This window comes from Rhynchophorus ferrugineus, unplaced genomic scaffold (genome assembly GCF_030347505.1).
Source record: "Rhynchophorus ferrugineus isolate W39M unplaced genomic scaffold, kcgeb_rfMv2 rfM1, whole genome shotgun sequence".
NCBI lineage: Eukaryota > Metazoa > Arthropoda > Insecta > Coleoptera > Curculionidae > Rhynchophorus > Rhynchophorus ferrugineus.
In genome coordinates this window covers 26,963,296-26,990,999 of record NW_027472580.1, presented here as the reverse complement: position 1 = coordinate 26,990,999, position 27,704 = coordinate 26,963,296, and the positions used below count along the sequence as shown (strand labels likewise).

The 27,704-nt window shown below is 29.0% G+C and overlaps 2 protein-coding genes across 7 annotated transcripts in view; one reads left to right on the top strand and one right to left on the bottom strand.

Moving 5' to 3' along the window:
- LOC143206585 (putative G-protein coupled receptor CG31760) overlaps positions 1 to 27,704 on the top strand; it is a 337,104-nt gene that overhangs the window by 200,473 nt on the left and 108,927 nt on the right. The gene's annotated exons all lie outside the window — the stretch shown is intronic.
- On the bottom strand, positions 142 to 27,432 carry LOC143206588 (oxaloacetate tautomerase fahd2, mitochondrial). Of its 4 annotated transcripts, none has more exons than XM_076419197.1 (6): positions 27,131 to 27,432; positions 16,311 to 16,476; positions 4,747 to 4,966; positions 4,004 to 4,142; positions 3,752 to 3,941; positions 142 to 412 (listed from the first exon to the last, which is right to left on the bottom strand). In XM_076419197.1, exons 2-6 carry the CDS (start codon positions 16,466 to 16,468, stop codon positions 253 to 255), a joined length of 867 nt encoding a protein of 288 aa, XP_076275312.1. In that variant the 5' UTR covers positions 16,469 to 16,476; positions 27,131 to 27,432; the 3' UTR covers positions 142 to 252. The 4 variants fall into 4 exon arrangements, with proteins under 4 accessions (XP_076275312.1, XP_076275313.1, XP_076275314.1 ...); XM_076419198.1 differs by lacking the exon at positions 27,131 to 27,432 and adding an exon at positions 22,027 to 22,339; XM_076419199.1 differs by lacking the exon at positions 27,131 to 27,432 and adding an exon at positions 17,249 to 17,374.

The following is a 27,704-nucleotide window of genomic DNA, read 5'->3' as shown; positions in this document are numbered from 1 at the left end:
TATTTATATCCGATTCAAAACGAGGCCTCATCCTTCGGATTACCTTCTGCGTCAATGGCTGACGAGGCTTGCCCCTGGCACATTTCTTCGTTTTTGCTGAAAAGGTTGTTCGGGAAAAGCGAAAAGAAAGAGAACACTGTGCACGTAGCATATTTGTTTATTCATTTATTTATATACAGGTTTTTATTTTTGGTTTGGATGAGAATAAGTGAGCGTACGGTAATACACGAATGAAGGAGCGTCACGTTCAACTTAGTACGAGTCGATAACGACATTTTTCAGGCGCCCCACGCCCTCTACTTCCGTTTCCAGGACGTCGCCCGGTTTTAGGAATTCTGGAGGGTTTCTGGTTGAACCGACACCAGCCGGCGTACCCGTGCAGATAATGTCGCCAGGAAGCAAAGTCATCACACTGAAAAATAATATAACATATTTTTTAATAACCTAAAATTAATTTAAATGATTGATATTACTGGTTTAGAGTAGCGTTGGGAACTATCGACTGAAAACGATTATGGACTGTTTAGTAATTGACTACTTTTTACTATCGATTGTTTCAGTCGCTATTTTCGGTCCGACTGATTTTATCACTATTGACTATAGACTGTTTTAGTCGTACGTTTATTTACTATTTTTGGTTCCGCTAGTTTCATTCGACTAATTTTACATTCTGGGTCTCTTGTCCTAGCTGGGACCTTGAAAAAATTGTGCCGAATTTACTGATATAGATTTATATGTAATATATATGGAATTTTTTTGTAGTTTTCTTGTAAATAACATTATATCGTACATTAATATAGCAACATTAGGTAACGCTATTTTTCAATATTATTAATGTAATAGGACAAAAAAATTAAAATTGTTGTTTTTGATTGTTGAATGATAAATATTAAAATACTAAAATATTTTGATTGTCTTATGGCAATTATTTTAGGTATTGACTTTTTTTTGATATGAATTTTTTTTATTGACTTTAACAGTCTCGATTTTTGTACAAACGTTTTGATAGGCAAAATTTCTTTCCTAAAATCTTGAAAACTTGAAATTTATATTCGAAAGGTTCCAGAAATTGCATCGATTCGAAGCGAATTGAAGAAGTTTTTTAGTGGCACTTCGTATTATTTCGTAAAAAAATTAAAGGTAAACACATGAAAAACTATATTCAATATTTCTAATAAATAAATTTTCTGATTTTTCTGAGAAAAACTCTTCTTTAATATTCAACAATTTATTTTCTTGGCTAATAAAACATACAAGAAAATAATGATGGCCGCCACATTTTTTGGTTAAGGTTTATTTTATCAGCAGGTAAGACGGATAAATATCTATTTTTATTATTTTATAATATTTCAGTAGAATGATGCAGTTTAGCTTTTGATTGGTATTTATGTTTATTGTACATCTTTAGCATCTAGATTTTGAGTTTTATAGCGATTATCATATTATTAAAATTCGATAAAATATTTGGGTATCATTACTCAATTCCTTTTTACAGATTCACAGAACATTCAAATTTAAAAATAATTCTACTTCATTTAGAATGAAATTATTCATTGCAACGTAAGAGTATTCAGCAATTATTTATTTCCTTCTCTTTTTAAAAATTAGTACGAAAATAAATGTGTATATCTCCGTCTCACTTTCGGTACTATAGGAAAAAATAAGCACATTTAAAATAAACTAAACCAAGCAATTATCTCCGTCCTTTCTTCCCTCGGAACCTATACAGGAAGGAATTCGTACCTGCGAACCGTGCATTTGACATTGAAAATTGTAATTACATAATAGTTACTATATTCAGTCGCTAGTTTTTTGACTATCGACTGTTTCGACTATTTTCAGTCGATAGGTCCCAACGCCTGTTTGGGAAGCAATCAATACGGACCAATAATTATTAGAATTATTTTATTTAAGATTATTTATTATAATTATTTATTAATTTATTAAAATACAGAACGATTTCTTTGAGGAAAGCAAACAATCTGGTTTCGAGCCAACAACATATTCCTCAATGAATTAGATAAGCCATAACTTGTTTGAATAACACGGTGTAACAAAATATTTCTAACATAAATAAAATTTACGTGTTTTGAATTCTTTATTCTATTATTAAAAACGTTGTCTAGATATGGTTGTGTAACACGTCACGTTCCAAAATAATAGTGTAAATACTACTTCCGCTTAAAAGCTGTACTACTCCGTAATGGCAACCGATATCCTTCCATACCTACTATATACGTTCAGTGATTTTAAGTACCGTATGAAAACATTAAATTAGTTTTAGCCTTTTCTCTAGATTTCTCTCTGTTTTCTCTATATTAAGTAATGCTAAATTTAAAAAAAGGCATTTTTGTTGGGACATCGATAATGAAACTTATAAAATACAAGCAATTCGATGAAAATATTACCGCGAAAGATTTAGCGGCCTGGTTATCTCTAAAGAAAGTAATTCATGGATTTTTAGACAATTTCGAAGCTAAAATACCGAGTTTTTAGTGAATGACTTGTTACAAGAATTTAAAATAATCTTCGGAAGTTGAGTGACGAAAAAGTGAACGCTTTCACCAGGATATAAAAGAGATAGAAAAACATTATCAAGGAAGATTGAATAATAAAATATTAGCAGAATACTGCTGGTTTGTAATGATAGAGTGTTATAATGTTCACAAGAGAAAAAATAAATATTTCGTCATTTTCTTTCAGAATATATGGCTCATTTCTTCTATTGACCACTTAAACCTGAACTATTTTGATTCATTGCCTATTTGTTAATACATATTACTATTTTTTTATTAAATTAATGCCATCTGTGTTTATTTATAGTAAGTTAATTTATCATTACTTTAAAATGGTACGTGTTACAAAAAATCCGTTTAAGTTTGTGAGTTCAACAGGTACAATTTGATAAAAATGCCGCTTTATTAAATATCACAGAGGTCTCTTAGTTTGTTACACTAGGAAGTAATGGGTAGATTGGCAATGTAAAATCAGTAGTCAGTTTAATTTTACTTGCAAATATCTATTCCCTAACGAGGTACCAGATGAAAAAAAGTCCTTTTGAATGGACCAAAGCTTGTTTTCCTCTTCCAGCAGGTCCCATTCAAATTACACCAGGTTGTCTATCCTACGATCTATAAATGCGGCAAGGTGTTCATAAGGCATTTACAAATTATTAACCACTCGCAAAAGCATTTTGGTGAGGTCATCGGCCAATTTGTTCCCAGGTATGCCCTTGTGGCTGGGAATCCAGACGAATATGATGTTCTTTTTTTTAAATATAACCAGACCGTACCACCAAGGCACCACTAGCGGATTTGAGGAATCATCATCGATAGCTTGAAGCGAGTTTCTTGAGTCAGAGTATATAAGCCAGGTTTTAGCATGCTTATCAAGTGATTTTATAAGGTTTAAGGTTTCCTTTATTGCGAACATTTCAACTTTAACTATAGTGGAAATAGAGGGCAATTAAAGAATTATTTTGAAACCTATGATGTATTGCAGTACCTACTCCTATAAAAGTTTTAGAGACATCCGTATTTGGGTACGACAAGATTTGAAATAGTGAAGTTTAATACTAGACACTTCTAAGATCAAATAATTACTGACAAAGTGTTAGCCATAGTGAAATTTATTGATGATTATAGACCCTTGAAATTCTAACCAATATAATAATGACTATATAAAATGATTAATCTAGACAATGTTAAATACTAACAACTAACTTAATAATTAAACATGACATTATTGTTACCTTGATAGATGTTCTATTAGCTTATCAATTTTAAAAATCAAATTTCGAGTGTTTCCATTTTGCTTCAGATCTCCATTGACCCAAGTCCTGATGTTAACGTTATGTGGGTCACTTAGTTCGTCTTTGGTAACAATATACGGGCCCAATGGACAAAAATGATCCATATTTTTACATAGTAGAAACTGGCCACCTAAAATCGATTTATAACATGAAATTAGAAAGTTAATACGTACAATTGTTCTTATTGTTTACCATTCCTTGTCATCCAGTCTTTGGCTGTCAGATCTTGAGTTGCAGTGTATCCGAAGACATAGTTGAATGCTTCCTCTGCTTTTACATTTCTTGCTACTTTTCCCATAATCACAACCAATTCAACCTCCCAATCAACAGCCTAAAAACGTGTATAAGATATTGAATAAATGTGTATAAAACACAATTAAGTCATATTCAAAGTTTTTGAGGCACCTTGTAACACAAATAATTTTGATTTTTAAATTATTTAGTTCAAATTATTTTTCAGAAATATATGATTAAGGGTTTTTATTACATAATTTTTCATTAATTATTTTATATTTGACTGAATATTAATTTTTCAAAATTAATAACTAAATAAGCCAAATTCAAAAAAAAACGTTAATTAAATTATTAATAATCTACCTATTTCATAAGATTGGATTTATGTTATTTAACGAACAACACGCTGATTTATTAATAGCTTATAACGAACCAAAAAAAAATTAATATAGCAACAATAATGGAAATAAAATTTATAGAAAAATGTTTTTCCATCAAAATAACAGTTTAATTAAGACTAATTATTTTTTGTTTATATCTTAAATCAAATAATATTCATGATTCAATATGATATTTTTTAAAAATTAAAATGTTAAAACTACTACTTAAATTTAATTTTAATTAAATTGTTGTTAATCTTAATTCAAGGCCTAACCTGATAATTTTTTATGAAAATATTACATTTAGTTAAAGTTGGTTACCTTACTACATGTTGGATATTTTATTTTATCATAAGGTCCAATAATGGTGGATGCGAATTTGCTAAAAACTATCGGCTCCTTGGGATAAGATAACTTATTTTCGTCGCAGTAATCCACATAATTAAGACCGATACCCAGAATTTTATCGGGTCTCTTGATCGGAGGTAGTAGATGGACCTTATTCAAAGGATAGCTCTCGTTTCTTGGGTCTTCGGCCACCCTAAAAAAATATATGAGGTAATGTGAACGTCAGTGACCTGTATTTATCTAAGAATATATGTTGGAGAACTATATTTTGTAATCTATCTATGTATAAATCGGCTTAGTGAAAATGTTGCCAAACCATGGCTGAAGCGTAGTCTAAAATCTATGTATGTAACGAAATACGCCCAAATCAACCAACCAGGATAGTAGGTTGTTAACACAAAATATATAAGTAAATATTTTAGGCTCTGGCCGACGTGTTGCCAAGTCCAACTCTTATACGGTAGATTATTTTTCGTTTCTGTTGTACGTAAATCAACCATGGACGAGCCATTTTTAAAATCAAAATCTGGCAGCGCTGTACAGGATATCCCTACTTTATATTTCAAGCGACATTCAAACGGAAAGTGAATATATTAAAACATTATTAACCAAAGCTAGTTAATTTTAAGCACTTTGTACACAACAATTTTTTAATAATTTTGGGATACTCTCGGTTATTCCTGTGTTGTCAGAACTATTAAACAGTTATGGCAAGTTTAGGGAAAAACTATTAAAAACAGTATGATCGTGCGAAGTTACATTTTAAATTTTTGGTAGAGAAAGCAAATTAATGGGTCTGCTTTATCGGAAGGTATATACAGGAAGGTATATGAAAGAAAAACACGACATATTGATAACAACTTCATCCTAACATAAATTAACAAAATTCTAGAATAAGAAGAATTGTCGGTCCTCTTTGTTTAAAACATGTTTAGATTTACCCCAGCAGCTTTTGGCTTAATGTGTGGCGAACCCAGATCAGAAACTAACTTTAGAGTCCTTACTTAAGAGACATAGTACATAATTGCACTAGAGGTAATACTAAATGTTATAAATACTTTTCTATATATTTTAGTGGTATTAACTTATGATTAACTTCAGGTTTTATTAGTAATCTTAAAGCCACGAAATATCTAAAGTGCTCATTTCTACACAGTCCACCTATAAGAGACCTATGTGGGAATTGGGCATGTAACAATCACCAACAAGCAAAAGCATTTGCTGAATATCTAGAAAAAACTTTCAAACCTAACGAAACTAATATTGAACATAATTTTCAGAACATAAAAAATGGAAATTCTATGATTGAATTTTCGCCGAAAGAGCTAACCAAGGCTATTAAAATTGACATTAATCCCAGGAACTCACCAGGCTATGATTTAATAATAGGAGAATTACTGCAAAAACTACCAAGAAAAGGAATTATAAAAGTCACCAACTTGATCAATACAGCATTTAGATTAAAACATGCCCCAGCCAATTGGAAGATGGCGTAAATTATAATAATCCCAAAACCTGGGAAGTCATCAAACGAAATAAATGCCTACAGACCTATATCACTGCTGTCAGTAATATCTAAGGTTTTTGAAAAACCTGTGCTGAAAGGAATAAAACGGATCATATATTAGAGAGAAAAAACCTAATACCAACACACCAGTTTGGGTTTATTAACAGGCATTCAACAATTGACCAGGTTCACAAAATAACAGATGTTATTGAAAAAGCCTACGAAAGTAAAAAAGTATGCTCAGCCATATTCTTAGATGTAGCACAAGAATTCCATAAGGTTTGGCATGAAAGCCTTGTTCATAAACTACAGAAAATGTTTCCAAAACAATATACCGAACTACTAAAATCATACATTACAGCGAGAATGTTTAGAGTTAAAGAAGAAGAAGCTTACTCTACAGTAAAAGAAGCTAAAGCAGGTGTACCACAAAGATGTGTACCAGGGCCAATGCTTTATCTACACTACACATGTGATATACCACAAATGGTGAATATTACAATGGCGTACTATTTACAATATTGCATTTGATGATGATACTGAGATTATAGCTGTCGGAGGCAATGATGAAGATGCCACACGAAAATTACAATGGGCAGGTGACAATATAAATAATTGGGCACAAGCTTGGAAAGTAAATATTAACAAAAGTAAATCTGTGCATGTGCATTTCATCTACAATCAGACCGTACAAGCACCAATAACATTAAATAATACTATCATTCCATATAGCAACAACGTTAAATATCTCGGAATGAATCTTGATACAAAACTTCGCTGGAAGGAGCATATAAAGAAGAAAAGAAAAGAACTGAAATTGAAATATAGGAAAATGCATTGGCTAATTGGAAGAAAATCACAATTATCAGTACATAACAAATTGCTATTATATAAGCACATACTGAATAATTATTAAATAATAATAAATAAAATTAGTAATCTTAGCGGATCACCAATGGAATATTCCAAGTAATACATTTGTTAAATAGTGCAGCAAAAATTAAAATTAAAATAGCAAAAATATTAACCGTTATAGAATAGCTTAGAATTTTAATTCCTCATCTGTTGGTGAGTTGTTATATACCACATGGGACATTAGACAATGTAGAAATCAGTAGCTTAACAAAAGAATGCGAATTATTTTTTTTAGATGGATTTGGATCGATAAATGTGGAATCCTCCGTCTGTTAATGCACTTACAGCATTTTATTGCACTGAACTGATGTATTAAGTGCTTGCTTGTGAACTAATTAGGTTGCTAAAGTGTAACAAACATTTTTGTAAAATAAACTACATTTGTATTTTAATCATAGCTTAACATACATCATAAATATTCAAATTATTTGGCAATTTTTATAATTATATACTCTTTAACATTTATTATTCGTTTTTTATATTGTTATTAAAAATTAATACTATTTCTAATATTAATACGAGGCCATGCTTTTATTGTTCTGTAGTTTTATCATAGCTGGTATACAAATTTAAATTAACCTAATTAATTAATGTAGAGCGAGAAATAAAATAGGTTCAATGACATCTTAAAATTCCACATCCGTACTGTAGCCCACTTTCAATAATTTGATATGAATAACCCATATAAATACTTACAACATTAATTGTTTCACTAATAAATATATTTTACAGTACATAAAAGTGGACAGTCCCCGTATTATTGATTTAAGTCAAAAAATTTTAAAAATTTGGAGAACTGTTGATAAATACGATAATTTCACAATATTTGATGCAAATACAATGTCGCAGAAAATGAAATGCTATGTTAATAGATGCTAACATAAATAGTTATAATCTATGTTCCAAAAGAAATTATTAGGCATCAAATTTATATGCAAGATTGATTTAAAAAAAAATATTTATCTACAAAATAATGTAATATGCACTACCATTATCTACCATAATAGGTCCGCAATTAATCATAAATTGAAAAAAAAATTAAAAGATCATAAACGACTATAAGGACTGCGATATTTAGCACATACTGGCAGAAATTATATTACGAATCAAAACTACTATTTCAAAACTAGCCAATGTTTCGCAATGTCATTACAGACTTCATCATCATCTTCAATGCAGGAATTCTAATGATAAAGTTCTCTTCATATTATATATCTTATAATCTTATAAGATTTTGTTGGGTTTACAAATCTCAACACTTCCTCATTAATTTCACTTAAATAATCTTGGGGGTTGGCTTTGATCCCCAGTATATGTGTACATCCCACGATCATAGTTCTTCCTATATACACTTTTCCATAATAAATGGGGAGTAGTAATCTTCATCTTTCCTTTGTTTGAAGATATATTTGATGTTGTGTTTCTTTAGTACCCTGACAATGAGATCTGCTATTACCTGATGAAGCAAAGAGACTGCTACGAAAATGTCTTTGTCTGTAGTTTTTTCGGTTTTCATTTTTATAGCAGATGGGTATAGGATCTTCTTGTTCGTTATTAATATTCTTTTTGGAGAACGTTAGTTTGCAAATTAAAGGAATAAGCAAAAAAATTGCAAATTTGCAAAAAAAATAATCTAAAGGTATCTGTTGCTGACAATCCCATACAATTATTCCCTTATATCCTGTGTTTGTCATTTCGTCGAACTAAAACGCCTAATAAATGAATCTCCAAATTGTTCTCGGCTTCAATAGTGAATTGGGTCTTTTGATATTGAAAATTGAAGTTAAAAACTGATCCTCTTTTAGATTTCTTTCATATTTTTATAGTTTTTAGGAATTTAGGAATGTATTTGGATGTCAATTAGAACAGAACCTTACACAACTAATCGCGCCTTGGGAGACAGATCACAAAAATAGACAACCGCGGACTTAAATTTGGAAATGCTGCCCTTTGCTTTTCATTATCTTTTGTCATATTTCAAATGCCCTTACAATAATAATAGAAATAAATTTGCAGGCTCCGAGGCATTTATCCATTTCAAGTCATGTATTACCGTGTATCTGCAGGTTTGTCTAGAACGTACCGATTGAATTTTAAGATTTTCCTAAAAAATAGGCTTTTCATCTCACGTCATAATTTTTCAGTGTTTTTTTGCCAGAAACTCAGTCAAGTCAGTGATGCGCCAAACATATTCTTATTTATAAGTTCAATATTTACAACCATATTTGTTGAGCAGATTTGTTGAGTTGAGTATGATTTCGTTAAAAAGTTTCGTTTTTTAAAATCTCTTAAATGTTTGTCTTAATTAGCCCCTCAAAATATTTATATGATTTAAAAAATTACAGTGACTTCATAGTACCGTGTAAGCTTTGATGCCGTTGTGCGCCTCACGATCTTATCCATATAGTATTTGATTCAAATATACCTATTTATATGTTGACTTAAATGGTATTTGGTAAACGCAAGGCCATATTCCAACATTTTTTTGGCGCAAGTGTTTGAAAATGGCTGCTCAGATAAATTCTAGCTGATCTACAAATTATTGTTATACATGAGACCTGAGTCTAAATTCATCAAAGCATGAAACTTTGACACCAAAATTTATAGTTTTCAGCTTGTAGTATTGTAAATTTACTGCTTTAAAACATCTTGTCTCGTTATAAATTTTGGTTTTCATATTTCAATTCTAATTTTAGTTTTTTTTTTATTATTTAATTAATACATTTTTACTAGTCGTTTCCATCTAACCTACAATTTGTCTTTATGCTAACTTAAATCTAGGTATATAACTAGGAGGACCCATCGGCCCTAACTCAGTCTCTGGTGAAATAATGTTTATACATGTCACTGCTGAATTTTTTTTAATATATGAACCTCACTACACAACACTACACAAGATCAGATGGTTTGAATCTTTTGAGTCTGTGTCCTGTTCTGGTGGTATCCACAAGTTGCAGTATTTCAATATTAGTATTAGAATGGAGTCTTTCCTCATGCCCCCTTGCAATTCTCTTGATTTCTTGACTGACTGTCGGTATCTGAAGGTCTCGATGTAGGTAATCAGTCCTATAGTATTTGGGTGCATCCACGATACCTCTTAGGTCTTTGTTCTGAAAAACTTGTATTTTATTAATGTTACTCTCTACAGAACATCCCCATAATTGAACTCCGTATGTCCATATAGGTTTCCATATTTGCTTATATAATAGCAATTTATTATGTACTGATAATTGTGATTTTCTTCCAACTAGCCAGTAAATTTTCCTATATTTCAATTCCAGTTCTTTTCTTTTCTTTTTTATATTCCAGCGAAGTTTTGCATCGAGATTCATTCCGAGATATTTAGCGTTGTTGCTATATGGAATGATAGTGTTATTTAATGTTATTGGTGCTTGTACGGTCTGTTTATAGGTGAACTGCACATCTACAGATTTACTTTCATTAATTCTTATTTTCCAAGCTTGTGTCCAATTATTTATATTGTCACTTACTTGCCTGTTTAATTTTCGTTAGGCTTCTTCACTATTGTCTCCGACAGCTATAATGGCAGTATCATCAGCAAATGTACTCATCGTGATATTTTCTATTTGTGGTATATCACAAGTGTAAAGTAGATAAAGCATTGGTCCCAGTACACTTCCTTGTGGTACACCTGCTTTAGCTTCTTTTATTGTAGAGTAAGCTTCTATTTGCTTAACTCTCTAATTCTAGTGATAATAATTAATCGAATAGTTCATTTAATCACATTTAGAATCTTATTAATTATTTTACTTGTTGGAAATTGATACCTTTATATATCTTCCACTTCCACAGAGTTTGTCATGCTTTTTAAATAATTTTAAAAACCGCATATTTGATGGTAACACAAATTTAATCCAAACCTTTAATTTTCGAAAATTTTTATTTTTATTCACGATGCACCAATATGGTAATAGCAATATAACATAATGCATCTATTTGAAATACTTTATGATTTTAAGTACTAATGAAAATATTTTATATATTTACGCCCATTTCTACTTTACAAATTATACAAGCGTTTAATTTTATCTCGAATTTCTAATTTAAAATATAATTTTATTTTTTATGTTCTATAAAAAATATGTAAAAATTACACATAATAATTATACAGATTAATGGTAATATTTCATTTGTTAATGTTATCATATTAATATAAAAGTATTTGTAGTAATAATAATTAATGGATTTGAGAAAAATAATAAAAAATAAAAGATCAATATGCATTAAAATCCTATCCATTATTAATATGCCAATTCGATCGTTGACATATATAAGTATAATTAATATATTCGATACCACATACAGTGCATAAATCAACGTCAACAAATATGAATCAATAGGACTCCGGTATCAATATAGTATATACATGTCTCGACATAAAATACATTTCGCTCGTAAATTAAAAATAATATTTAGTTCCGTTACCTGACACGATACATTATTCCCCAAAGGTGTAAAATATGCATACCCGACGGAAATATCAGCCCAGTCTATTAATCCATCGAAAATTTCCTCCCTTTTGAATAAGGCATACTTAATTATATTGAGTATTCATACAGGGGTGTACCGACGGATGACATGTTACTTTGATGATATCAACAGCGATATCGTCTAACTATCGAAACATTTGTGTTCATATTGAAATATACTTATTTGTATTTTGTTATGTTGCTTACTTTACATTTCCCACATAGTATTTCTCGCTATTAAGAAACAAGAAAATTGTCAAGTAACAGCGATAGCAATTAATTGAGGCAGAAATAGGATTACACTAACTGTTGTACAAAGTAAAGAAGAAAAATTACTTAAATAGAGAGAATTTCTTGGACAAAGAACAGAAAAAATTACACAACTTTACAAATTCTGTCAATTTTTAGTCCCTAGCATATGAGACGATTCTATTCGATGCCATGAACTTCAATCCGTCTCTCAAGATTGGTTCTAGTTTTCGAGTTCGAAAAATCTCACTTCCAACATCCAACTATCACCATAACATCGAATTGGTGATTTTTTTGTGATATGTTTTTATAATGAATGAGATAATTGTTTAAAAGGGAAAAAAGAATCGCCAGCTAACAGGTCCAGTAGTGAATCCAAATCATTCTCGAATATATAAAAACACACAAAGCTCCATCAAAATCGGTCCTATTATTTAGGAGAAGTTCAGTAAAATATACACAGACGGAAGAATTATATATATATATATATATATATATATATATATATATATATATATATATATATATATATATATATATATATATAAGGCAACATAAGCAAGGATACAAGGCAATAATTATCCCAGAGAAATTAAGCAGATGGTAGCTGAAAATAGAAAATAATGAAAATATACAACAAAAAGGCCCAAAATAAATATAGCTTAAACAATATAACATAAGAATTGATAAAACAACATTGGAAGCTAAGAACAGGTCCATAAATATGAGATGAAATCAAATATAAACGGTAATTTTGTATAACAAATTTATTAATCAGTGGTATACACAAACTAAACATTTAACGTATTTCAATGTAGTCACCTCCGTACTCTGCAGTCTGTAGACTTTTACCAGCGATTTGGAAGCTTGAATATTTCTCCTTGAATACAAAAAGTTTGACGGCGAGTTGTTAATCAATTGCGCACATACTCCTCTACTTCTTCATTGCTTTCAAGCTCTAAGTGATTATTTCAAGAGTAAACAAAAATTGATCACAAGGTGATAAGTCAAGGCTACAAGGGGGTGCTCGAGGGTTTCCCAGCGAATTTCTTCCAATATATTCCTTGTCAAAACTGCGGTGTATTTTTTATAGCCAAGTTAATTAGTGATGATTGACTGAACACTTAATTCCCCCTCGTAACTATTTTCTAGATTTAACAAGCGATACAAAATACTATTATTTACATACTGAAAAGCAATCAAAAACCAAAACGATCATGTATTCAAGTTAGATTCACTTGATGGGACCTGACGGAAATCAAACAAGCAGAAATGAATTAAAAGCTGAACCATTTTCTGACTATTTAGAATAAAGCTTCGATCCAAACGAAAGCGAATTCGAATATACTTTACCATTCAAGAAGATGGTGACTGGACGATTCGACTAATAGCGCCAAAATCAGCCATCAAACTTATAAAAACTGACATTAGGCCAAGAAAAACATTAGTGTTTTCAAACCTACAAAGTACATCTTCATTTTTTTTTAATTAAAAGACAACTTGGATATGTGTTTCCTATTCCAGCAGCTAATAAATCTGATATCATGAAATCGTAATAAAAAATCACTCTTTTTATAATTAATTTTAATTTTCCAGAAACACCATTTGTTAACACTTATTCAGCAAGAAGTAAAATAATTTCTAATTTCTGATTGAGTTTCCACTTAAAAATCAAAAAATAGAAATTAAAGGTCATATCATATACATACACTGTCATTGAAGATGCATAAGAAAGCCAGTACGATACTAATAACAATTGACCTCAGAGAAAATACCCCAAGGAGGCCAACTCTTATTGGTATTACATTGACCCTCTCCAACCAACTAAACTAAAGGTTTTCATCTGTTCATTAGGTATAGATCATTGCGAATAGTATCGATCATTTACTCTGATTTGGGATCTCATTATTTTTTGTTGTTGGAAATTAATACCTTTTATATATGTAACAAGTGTATCATGCCCAGTTTGTCCAATATAATACGTTTATTATAAATATTTTGTGATTAAGTACCACTGAAAATATTTTATATATTTAAGCATATTTCTGCTTTACAAGCTATAGAAGCAGCTTTTTGATATTAAATTAAAAAGCATATGTTAATGAGAAAAAGTCAATCCCTTTGTACTGCATGAAACAAATTGAATTATTACTAAATAGGATTATTACTTTGTTTCGTGCTATAGGTGGAAAAATCTATTATTACGTTTTACATATGTTTCTTCCATACTCATATTAAAATACAAAGTAAACAAAGATATATATTTACTATGCGTTTGTTGGAATAAATATTACTGAAGTTATAAGAATAATAGGGATTATAGTGTATACTAAGATCATTAATTAAATTTGAACAATTTATAATCAATAGCACAAAATTACCCAAGTAGAAGCAGAATTAGAATTGTTCTGATAAAAAATGTTACAGTAAAACGCACTAACCCTATAAATCTAGTGGTTGTAGTAAATTACAATGTTTAGTGTTGAAAACAATATGTTAATCATGAATATGGAACGCTATTAGTAAAAGCTCTGAAGATAAAAAGGATCATCATTTGTATTAATTTAAACATCTCAACCATTATCCAGGAAGAGCTAAATTTTACTCTGAGGAAATATGCTTCTTCAAAACATTGAACTGATTGAAAATAATCAATGTAGACATTTTAATTTATCTGCAATAGCATGTCATTTATAGGTCTACCACGTCGTTTATAATAACTATATTGTGGTTCAACGATCATTGTAATGTCGGACAAGTCGCTTACTATCACTTACAAGTAAGGGACCATACTCTCTACTTCAACAGTAGCTGTAAAATATTGTTAAAATCTTGGAAGCTACTCAAAAAATGAGATCACATGCTTCTTCAAAGAACATATCTAAAGGTGTATATATTTGTTTTAAATAATTAAGCGCTTAAGAGATCATTCTTAACAAATAATTAATTAACTAGATACTTCTGAAGATTAAAAAAATCATGATGGTAAAAGGGTCACCGACAAAGAACAGGTACATTTTGAGATAGCTAAAGGGCATTTTATAGCTGTTGATAATTGGGAAGTAATGATGGATAAAGTAGACCAATAACAGATTATATTGCTAAATTATATATTATATATTATTATATGAAATATATTTTCCCATAATTTTATTGTTGTCTTTCTTTATAATGATATAAAATAGAAGTTTTTAATTTTAAGGAAAACATTAGAAAAGGCTTATGAGACCACTAGTTTGGCTAATGTATTTTCTCATAGTTATAATCTTGATCCTAGAAGTTCCACCTTTTATAGCAAATCAACATCACAAAGAAGATCACTCAGCACTTTTTTCCTCAAAATGAAGGTGAAACGTCAGTGACAGGATGTATTGAAAATTTGTTGAATTCTTCCACAGAGTTATGTGCCCAGTCAATAAACATCGTATGTAAATATCAATAGGAATTGATGGAATGCAGATTGATAAACAAACCCACATATAAAAGACCTACGAACCAAATCGCAGTTCAGTTCTAAATTTGACTTCGCAGTTCTAAGTTCGAGTTCGTAGTTCGAAGTTAAAGTCAGCTTTGTATCAGTTAGTCTAAACAGTTAGTTGCTCATGAATAAACAGCCTTCATAATTGGCGTAGTCAGTAAGATAGTTCACAATTGAAGTGCGAATAAGTTGTTTAAGTGATTAATTGTATTAGTGATAATTGTTTTGAACTTAATTCTTGGTTATTGTAAGGTTTATTAATAAAGTTGTGTTTTTAAGACCATCTTTGAAAAGCCTTTCATAATTACTGTATCTTATTTCTACTTTATTTCTTCTACTATTAACTCAAATATTTTGTAAAAATAAAAGCTGGGAACCTATCTAAATATAAAATAGGCCGAAAAAAATCGGGCAAGGTGCTATTTCTTTTTTATTGAACATAATACTTTTATATGTTCTAGATTGGAACAAAGTATCAGTCATTAATATAGCTCTCATCAAACCATATAGATGACGAAAGATTATGTATAGCAAAAGCCATTGATCGGTTTCTATCTTTCAACCACTTACTGTTACATGTAAGTATGTATGTTATGCGGAGGCCCTAACTTATAAATATATTCATATGAAAAAGTATATTACATACGGCAACAGTAAAGGCTGTAGAAACTTTGTGAAAATCACCTCTGTTTTTGGCCCCGAAAACTCAGAAGTTTGAATAAAGATTATATTTTCCTATTATTACTATTTAAAAATTCATTTATTTCATTTAATCCCTATAAATACCTATTAATACTTGTATACATGGGGATATTGTTTAAGAAAATTTTTTAATTTATATCTATATTACATATGATTAATTGTTTTTATGAATAAAACATAACTTTACATTACTTACTCCTTGAGTTTGTCGAAAGCTTTTTCGTGTTCGTGTAGAAACTTCACCAAATCATTAGGCACCCAATGGGCGTACGAATTTAAATCGATGATTTTCTCGCCATTTACTACGCCCAATCTTATTTTTCCAGTATTAAGCATGAACTGTACCAACTTCATTTTTGTATCTGAAAAAAAAGAACGAAAACAAAATATTATTATCGCCCGAAAATGATGATAAAAGACAAACAGAATAATACCTAAATATATTTTTCTTTATATTTTTCGGGTGCTTTTCATTTCAGTTTCAGAATTTTTTATGTTAAGTAAGCAGGTAGGTGGATATTAAAAAACTTTTTTCCAGTGTTAAACCAATTTTTTTCTTTTGTAATATTATGGTTTGGATGTAATACATATTTTTCATGGAGTGTTTTTATATATTTCTTAATTTAGTATATTAATGTTATAATTAAATATAATTAACGGTAACTATATAAGTTATAAAATTTGAAAATACTAACACACCCAACAGAAGTGTAAACACAGAAAATCTATTAATTTGCTTCAAAAACCATTTTATTAAAAAAAAAGACGAGACGACTTGGATGGCTATACAAAGCGACAATGAGTGTTTTTATCTGTTAGAAAACATATCAAACCCATCTAACTTGTTCACCATTGAGGTATTCTTAAGACAGATGGCCTTTGTTTACGACAGCGATAATCAAGTCAGTAACAGTATATAACACCTCCCTCCTAATAGAAACGACCACATGAATTTACGTGGTTGTTATCTAGTCTGAATAGCTTATAGTTGCAAAATTGTTTTTGACTATCGTTTGCCTTTAAAGATTTTCGAAATGGCACTATTTCAATTCAAGTTTTCATGGTGTCCCTCTATAGAAACAATATCCAGGTTTTGATAACTCCAATAGTCTACGGGCTAAGAAACTCACTTACTACAATCAGCCTTTGGTGGCCGTTCACTCTCAACTGCAAGCCTTTGTCCAAATTCCAGTAGACTATGTTAATACACCATGAACCATGATGCCTGTACCAGGAATCTACGGATTAGGGGTGGTTTTCAAAGCTTGAATGTTTCTTTCTTGGAATAGTTGATAGCTAACGGTCTTTGAGCACCTCCAATCCCCCTTTAGTACCCTTACAGCTTCAGCTGCGAAACTTTTGTTCAAACTGTAAAACGATTGCCAAAGAAAGAAAATACAACTTGCTATTAGGAAACAGATCAAACCCATCTTGATCTCTCACCATTTAGATAGCCTTAAAATGAATGGCCCTTACGCACGGCAGCAAGAGTCCATACCAGAATATGACATATTTGCATCTTCCACATTAATCCACTTACAAAAAAGCGTGTGTGATGAAGAATCCGACTAAATATAGCTAAGAAAACCAGACTCATAATTAAACAATTGTACTAATTAGTTGGAAGATATCACTAACTTGAACTAAAATCAAAAATATTAATTACTATTGACTGTGGCTATTGGGTGGCACTATAATGTTCTTGGATCAATTATCAATGCTTATCGATGAAGTTACCCAACATTCCAAAAAAAAAAACATTTAAAAAACAAAAATTTTAATTTACTTTAAAATACTACTTTAATTTAAGGAAATAATTATATCGAAATAATAACAAGTTCAAGACTTGCTGAACGGAGATACAAAACGACACTGAAGGTCTATTCCCATCTATTCCGAATAAATTGAATGCTTATATCTAGATATCTCACTCGTTGCACCATTCAATTTTAATAAAAAGAATAAACAGCAGGTAGCAGGTAAAACGTTTGTTTAGAAAGTTTGCAAGCCATCATTGTATTTTTCAAGAAATAAAAAAAAACTTTTTACTTAAATGAAATCTTTAAATGAAAATATAACCCAAGAAAAGAACATATATTACTAATTTTCGCACCAGTAGTATTTTAATATATATATATATATATATATATATATATATATATACATATTTACATTATATACATATATATATATATATATATATATGTATATTTATATTACTTTCTATACTATTTCTGTTATATATTGTATATTATATAACATTTTAATATCTATTTATCGTCAAAACCATATATAGTTCTATTGATTGATCAGTACTGACTTTAATTATATTAGTTGCTATATACAGCTGATATTCATATCGATATTTGACCTTATATGACATTAATTTAGATTGTTTTGTTTTTGCTTATTAATGTTTGTCATATTATATCGTGTTTTTCTAAATATATCTTACGTACTTCGTAATTAGCTATATAACAAGATGCCTAATTAAGACTTACAAGAAGAACTTGAAATAATAATTTATTATAAATCAATATATATTATCGAGTTGATCAAAACAGTGTTGTAAGATGAGTCTAGTTACATAAACAAAAAAGTACGAGCAAAGTAATTCGGTGTATATTGAGTTTACATATAATCAAACATACATCAATAACAATGAATCTAAAAATCCCAAATAACAATAATGCTAAGGCTTTTTGGCTAAGTATATTGGAATGAATCTCGATGCAAAGAATCCGTTGGAAGGAGTCCATTATAAAGAAAAATTTTTAAAAGAACTGGATTTGGGATATAAAAAAACATATTGTAAAAATATATTTTTACCATTATATAAATTAGAATAGAGAGTTTGAGATACCAGTTGTTGATTAAAAGTATAGATAATCACAAAGAGCCCTTTGGAGAGACTCGTTTAACAAAAGTAATCAGTATCCATAGAAACTAAGTACGAATCGGTGAGATCCAAATATAGACCTAGATTTTAAGTTAGTATATAAACAAATTGTAGGTTATTCGGCAACGACTATTAAGAATGTATTAATAAAATTTTTAAAAATAAATAAATTATTAAATATAATTAAATAGCATTTATGTGTTCATAAGAAACAGTATAATATAATAATTAAGGGATTTTGAATCGATACAGGAAAGCTGACTCTAAGCGCTATCTACGTAAAATCAAAGCATTGTTCAACCAAAATGTCCAGAACCATACATAGTATGTAAATAAATTTGCTATCACTATTTACTAACAAATTGTGCTGATAACATTATATTGTTCTATATTCTATTCTATTGTATATAAGATTTGTTTCTCGATAGTATTCAGATATTCAAATATACATAGCACATATCTTATTTGTTATAGTACTAAAAATCCTTCAATACAACATATTGGGTTGACTATTGGGGTTAATTTATCAATTATAAACATAATAAGTTAAATAAAAAAATATATATAAATTATCTAAAAACTGAAAATTATCATAGTAATCGTATAACTAACGGTTTATGTTAAAATTTATAAATTATACATCATAAGATATTAATTTAATTTACTCAATGAGCTAAGATAGAAAATAGTAACATCCTTGTTTTCAAACAGAATATATTGGTAACGTTATATAATAGATGACGCTAATAGTATTTTGGTAAATATACCAAGTAAATGTTAGAATCTGTTATAATATTGAATTTGTAATTTCTCACATTACTGTCAGTTTCAACATATGCGTATTGCGTTTAAAGATTCCGAAATCGTTTCACTGTGGAATATAAAGAGGGACCTTCATTTTCTATCTAAAACTTCATGAAACGGAAAGGAAAATATACTTAGAATGTAATGGAAAGGCGGATACTAACAGCTTCCATAATTAGAAATATCAAATTATAGTATAATGTGTAAAAATATGTAAGGCAAAAGAAAAATAAACGAACAGTTGCTTATTGTGTTGAATCAACTCTATGGAATCACTCATTTGGTATGAAGAAAAAGAAATTTCGTTGTTAATTGGTAAATTGAGAATGTTTTTCATATGTTGGTATTATTGATATAAATTTCAAACACTATTGAATAATATATGTTCCGTTTTTATCCATGCCTTTTGTTACGTCAATATCAAGTAAAACCATTTTACCGTTTCTGTAGAATTTATGATATTTCTGAGCAACAAAACTAATATCTTTACATCTTCCCTATTGATCAATTCTGGCCGTTTTTCAATTGCCTGTCTCAGTCCCAATAGTATCAGGATCGAAAGCAGCGTATGATGAATAATAATTCCTTTCGAACCCTACCAAGTAGTTTCTTGGCCAATGCGGGCTTTGTTGTTTGTGAACTTTCTTCGAATTTAAACTACGATATTTTTTGCTTATAATTGCAGTATTTAATCTACATTTCATTCAATCATCCGTTTCAAAATGTGCCCAATTTTACTTGATTTTACAAATTTTTTAACTTCCAAATGATTAAAAACTGAGTTATGATCGACATACGGTAGCGTAATGATGAAGATATATGAAACATGTTGATCCCCATTGCTATTTTAAAGAATTTTTTCGATTTTTTCAATGACGATTAAACCAATTTTGACACTCGCGTGCATTACTATTTTTCTACTTCGGAAGTAAAACGCTATATACTACAAAAATTATCTTCTTAAATCTTTCATTTAAAATTATAATTACTTTAGATTGAACAGTTTAAATAGTCTATATTTTTAGACTATTTAAAGACTAATCTATTTTCAAAGGCGCTATAGTATTTCAAACTTCATTGAATGAGTGTTGCTAGAGATATGCGACTTTAAGTTTATCAATCAGAAAAAATAGAAGAGAAATCAGAAAACTAAAAGTAGCACATTAGAAATGTTTTTCTCTCCTAAACTTTTACAAATATAAAAGTAATTAAAACTTCAACACTAAATATTATATAAAATTCAATTGAAATTGAGCTCATCTATATTTTAAAATGTGTTTTTGGTTTTTTAATTTTAGTCGAACCTCGATTAATCGTTGATTAATTTTTATAAGGTTACATAGCTACATAGATATATAGTTTTATTATAATATTAGATTATATTGTGTTGGAATTGATTCATAATGTTTTTGTAGAGAGTTTTACTTCACTATTTATGATTATGATAAAGTCAAAAGCAAGCTTTCGTTAAATAATTCGGCAAGTCAAGACTGAAACAGAGCAGCCAACAATATCAATAATAAAGAATTGAAATAATTTCTATATGAAAATTCATATCAATCAATTCAATTATGAAGTCATGGGAAGTTAAGGATATTAATTCCACGACCTGCCACTTCAAAGAAACATCTAAATAATTTTTGCACTAGAACCAACAATGAGCACAAACATAGATTAATGGGTCTGATATTATCTCAGATTCAGTCTCCATATGATAGTGAATTAGAAGTGTGTATGTACAACAAACTGCGTAATAAAATTGAGTAATCCATAACTGAGGATCGCTACTAATTAAACTTAATACGCTTGGACTACCAATTTGTTAACAAGACAATACTGTTGTATATTTGTGGAAACTTCTAATAGTCCACATCCTACAAAGACTGCAAAAGTTGGTCGACTTATGGGTTACATTAAACGAGTAGTTGTTTTAGAGAACGAATGATAAAACGATTTGATAAAAATATAGAAATATGTTCGAAAAGTAATAAGTAGCAAGGCATAATATTCTAACATATAATTTTTCTCATATAAGTTAAAGGAAAATATTTTGTAATTCAAAAAAGCGCCCAATAAGTAAAAATTCCAACACCTGTAACTAACTGCTATTACTACACATACTATAATAAATATTAATTATAATTATAATAACAATAAATATAAAATATAATATTTAAACATAATTAAAATTTTCAATAAATAAACTTACCTTAACTAATTTTTACAAACACCTAAATACAAACTCGATTTAAAAGTAACGTATTTCCAAATAACAATATCCAATTGTCTTTGTAATACTATTCTAAATAAAACACACTTAACCCGAAAGCAGTCAACTGAATAACTCACACATTTAAATTAAATTATACGAAAAATTGACCCGAAATATAACTCGATTTATTTATCGTTAATATCGATCATTCCATTATTAGTGATCACTATAAATGTTATACTTTATAATGACATACCGTATCTTAATAATGAGAAATAAATAAACGACGATTTAGTTGAATACATAGTTAACTAACTAATCTCCGAAATATCAGACGGTAGCTTAAAAATTAATCAACCAAACACGGCTAGAACCATGAAATTATATTGAGTAACTTTTTAATGTTAAGGTCGACGTAGATAAATAATGTTATTTTAAATAATTTCAATGACGAATGTGTGGATGTTGGATGTTTTCGTAATTAAGTTAAGAATTGTTTTTAACAATCGGTTTAAACCGTTTAACTCTCAACAAATAATTTGTTTGATTTATTTACTAAATTTATTTTGAGTTTTCTCTGTTTTACAACAAATTGTGCAACAATCAGTTAGCTTTTATACAGAATTAATTTCATATATAAATATTAGATTTTGGAACTAATTCATAGCGTATTTAAAAAGGGCATAAATAACACTTTTTCTAAAAAATATCTACTATTAGGCATTGATGTTAAACGTTTTGTTTGGTTAAATAGTAAATAACCGTAATTTTTATTTTATTAAGTATATTTTATTTTTAATATAATTTATTTTAATATATAAATCTGCTGAAGTTAAAAACTCTTTTATATCAGTTTAAAGAATTATCTAAATCATTTGAAATTGAGTTAACAATAATAGAGGATAGAGGAAATTGTCCATCCACTGTAATAGCTTCGTTCAACTACTATTGTCTAAACAACACCTATTAAATTTTCTACTGATATAAATATAAATATTAGTGTTCTTAATTTATGAATGTTTGTTTTTGGTTGTTTTATATATTGAATGTTTTATAATCAAAAATAAAGCATTAATATGCATTTTATATTTAACTATATATAGGAATATATGTAACGTAAAATTTCTTTTATATCAGATTAAGACTGGAGAGGCTATCATATTTGTACTAAAACACGATAAATAAACAAGATGTGCTATATTATTAACCCATTGAGAACATGCATATTTAAATATGTCGATATTTGACGACAAATGAGTTTTTTAAATATATTTTAAAGTCTCCTTTTACCAACTATGGGTTTATCTGGACTGGACCCACATTTTGACGTGGGCTCCGAACCACGGTCCTCAGCATTAAGCCTACCGACTGACGAGTGACCAACTTTAGAAATGATCCCAGAAGACATCCGGTCTTACCCAGCCTGGTTACTGGCGTGACTGGGATCATTTTCCTTGTCGGATGCACTCTTGCCTAGAACATTCACAAATTTTCAACAATCGCAAACATAAATTTACGACCATGTCCCAGCAAGATTCGAACCCGCGGCTACCGTAACAGTAAGAGGACCGTTTCATCGCCTTTACCACTGCGCCACCAGGCTAGCTCAATCTAATTTTGTTTCGTTTGGCTCGGAGAAGAGAATTTAGCTAATATAGTTTATATTATTATTTAAGTAGATATGTTAACATTTCTGGTTATTTGATTAAAGTCATTACAATTATTGGTATATCATCATATTTTATTCATTTAATAGAATTTAAATTTGAATAAGTTAAATCTATAAGAAATATATTCTGATAATAGATGTACCCATAAAGTAACTATCGTTTTTTTTTTCTAAATTAAAAAAAATTTAAATCATAAATAATGAAATAGTAAATAGCTCAAAATATAGCCATAGAATTGGCAAATCACAAACATGATCCAATATATTTTATCGAAATTTGTAAATATAGAATGTTTTATCTTTTTTATCTCTCTGTTGTAATAAGCAACTGAATATACAGTTGGTAGTTACAGATTTCAAGTTTAGAAAAGATCATAACTATAACGAATCTCTTGATTCTTTCTTCCGGCTACCGCATACTGCTGTTGCAACATGGCTGCAATTTTGCTGTTGATGATAACTGCAGTTTTTATATATAAGATACCTTTTTAGTGTTAAATTTATTAAAGCCGTAACTTCGATTATAATACTACTAATCTATCAAGTCTTGGTGAGTAAAAAGTGTATATTTGATGTTAAAGTGTTTTTTCATATATAGCAACTTATCTGCGTGACCTTGTAATAATTCATTAACTTTGTATAAAACAATAATTAATATTTTAATTATTTTTAATATACCGTCAACCATTCCATAAAATTATTTTAATGATCTAAATAAAAAAACATCTTTAGAATTGAGTATGTGTATTATATATTATATAATATTACATATATCAAATATTATCATTCGTTAAATCATGATACGCAATACTATAATATCTATATATAGATAAAACAGAAAATACAGATAATATTATATGACCTATTTTATTTCCCTGTTATGAAGTTAAATGTTTATTTAATATATCTTACTGTGATTGATATTATTATAGTCCATAAAGAGATTTTGAGATCCTTAAGTTCCTTAAATTCAGTTCATAGCTCAGTTATATATATTTTCTATTGTTGTTCTATTGCAAACAAATTCAAGGAGCAAAAAAGAACAAGACCGCTAGAAAGTACTTTGATGATAAACATTATTTTAAATATTAAGGACTCAATATTAACATTAAGAAGTACACTTAAATAAAGAGTGCAGCCTTCCTTGTCCAAAGTTACATCCGCCATATTAAATAAGTTACTTGATAATATATCTGAGAGATTCATTAGAGCCATTAAAAATAATGGTAAATTATTGGTTTATGATATGCTTTATTATGTGTCTTCGAAACTAGCAATTATCAACATAATCAACATAATAGTCGCAATAGTACAAAACTATTTATAACAACAACCGACTTCAAAAAGTAAGTAACGAACTCACTAATAAGTAAAAAATAACCATACTTACTGAGCAACATATTAATTTGTTTTGTGCATAATTTAATTTTCACACACCAGCTTCAAACTGATCAGTTGGTAGTAGTTAAAATAATATTATAAATAGATAAATAAGTTTGGATAGGTATTAAGCTAATTTGTGACTATCTAGTAGAATATAAAATACGTGTAGTAGATAGGTTAAATAAGGTTTTGTTTATTTTTATTTAATTATTATAACGATTATTATTTACATAATTTATTTTAAAACGTTTTTTTTATGTTAAATATATAAGTATGTTATGATTATTTTTTAGTTGAGTTCGTTAATTATTTTTTGAAGTAGAATCAATTTTTTTGTTAAAAATATTTTACTGTTCTCTTTTTACTCTCAGATATTTACTCTATAAATTACGTAGTTATTATATTTAATATTACAATGTCCAAGTAAATCTGCAGCCCGTATGAGAATAAAGAAACCATGATTGAAAATAAGCAGCGCTTCAAGCCCCGGGTTGCGCTACCTAACCTAGGTGATTTGACAAATGTTCTAACTAAATACCAACAAAAAATCACAATGACCTCGCAGGGAAGCGAACCCGCGACCTCCGTTTGGGAGCTAAACGCTTTAACCACTACACCATAGCAGCAGTTTTCTACAATATTTTTACGAGGTCTTATATACTATAGTTAGTGCTTATAAAGCAAACTGAATGGCTTCTGCAGTGAACGACTTCTGATATTCCGTCACATCAGCTCAGCAATAAGATTATACACAAATATCTGATAATTTTAGAAAAAAAATATGTGAAAACTTTTTACATGTTCATGAATTTTAATCATTTCCGTCAATTTCACCCCTTTCCCCCAGGTTCTATGTTCGGCTGTATATATATATATATATATATATATATATATATATATATATATATATATATATATATATATATATATATATATATATATATATATAAATATATATATATATAGCCGAACATAGAACCTTCTCCTTTTTCGAAGTCTTAATTAAATAGTTAGCTTAAAATATAATAATATAAATAAAAATATAGGAAGTTAAAAATATGTGATCGCGCAGACTTCTAAAATTGCCTGTGACTAATACTGCTGAGTAGTTTAACGTCTTTTCTACGATAATCACGATACCATCCACCACAGTCGAATATGGTAAGGGATCATCAGCAAAGAATTAAAGAAGATTGTAAAAGATCATGTAAACGACAAACTTAATAGAACTCAATATTTACTTAGTAGTCTTGTTTATATTATTTTCACAAAAATATCATACATGGTTGGGGTACAATTACAAAAAGAATCTTGCTATATTTTACGATAATAACTCTTCTGTATACACAGTTAAACAGTATATAAAAGAGATCTTTAGTACGGAGTGAAGAAAATATTACCATCTTCTACATTAAGTTCAACATTAAAATATAAGAAATATTGGGTGTCAGATGTTCATATCGCTCGTATAAATAATATATTTCATAACATAAGGTTGATTGAAAGTCAAATTATATCTATCAATATAAAAGGGAGTTATAAAATATTCCTAGTTACAAAAATCATTTTAAATACAACATATAAAATCGCACTTTTTTAAATTAGTAATAATACAGATAAAAATTAATTTATTAGTAAATGTATTACAATAAAATACTAAATATGCGATATAAAATATATGAAATATATAATTCAGTACATATAAAAATATTGTAATAATCCTTAATAAATAAAATATGTAATATAGTTAATTTCCTTGTTATGAAATAAAATATTTAGTTTAACCTTCAGTAATAACATTAAATATTGCATTTATAAATTAATACTTTTGCATTTTTGTAGTTGTCTTCTTATCAAATAATAGTTAAACATAATACGTGCTAATTATTTTGCAAAACACAGGGTTTTTAATTGTTCCTTCATTAAAGACCTTATCTAAAGCCTTAAATCTTATCTTATTGTAAAATATATTTATTGGGCGACATGACCTTACAGGCCAAATGAAAGTCAAATGAAAACTAGTACTTAAAATGTGCTTTTGGGACTTACTTAGTTATACTTTCACTCACAAAAACGACATTAAACCATATGTTGTATGAGAACAATCGACCTATTTCCCGTTTATCAGGAACAGAGACAAATTAACGGCCTTATCCTCAAGTAAACACAAAAACAATTGTGCAGCACGACCGTCTCCAGTAAACAGAAGTGGTAACAAACCGACGATCTTTGACACGAGATACAACACGATTCAATTGTCGTTAATACTACTCATCGACATGTAGGTCCCCCGACAATTATGTAAGCAATGGAGCAAGAGAGGATTAGTTTTGATCGCGGCGAAGTACGATATGTCCCGGTTACGACACTAACAATCGTTCCCCGTGCAAGATATCAGGAATGTTATCTAAATTTCGCTTGTTTTTAACGGCAATTTATGGTTATGTTGTTTTATTTTGGAGATAACGCATTTTAGTTTAAACAAATAGTGAGTTAACTGTACGATTTCACGTTTTATTTTAAATAATTCATGGTTTTCAGATGTCTGATTATATGTTCAATAATTTCGTTGAAACTAAACACAGCGGAAAACAGATTTATAAGTTTAATTAAAATTTTCAGT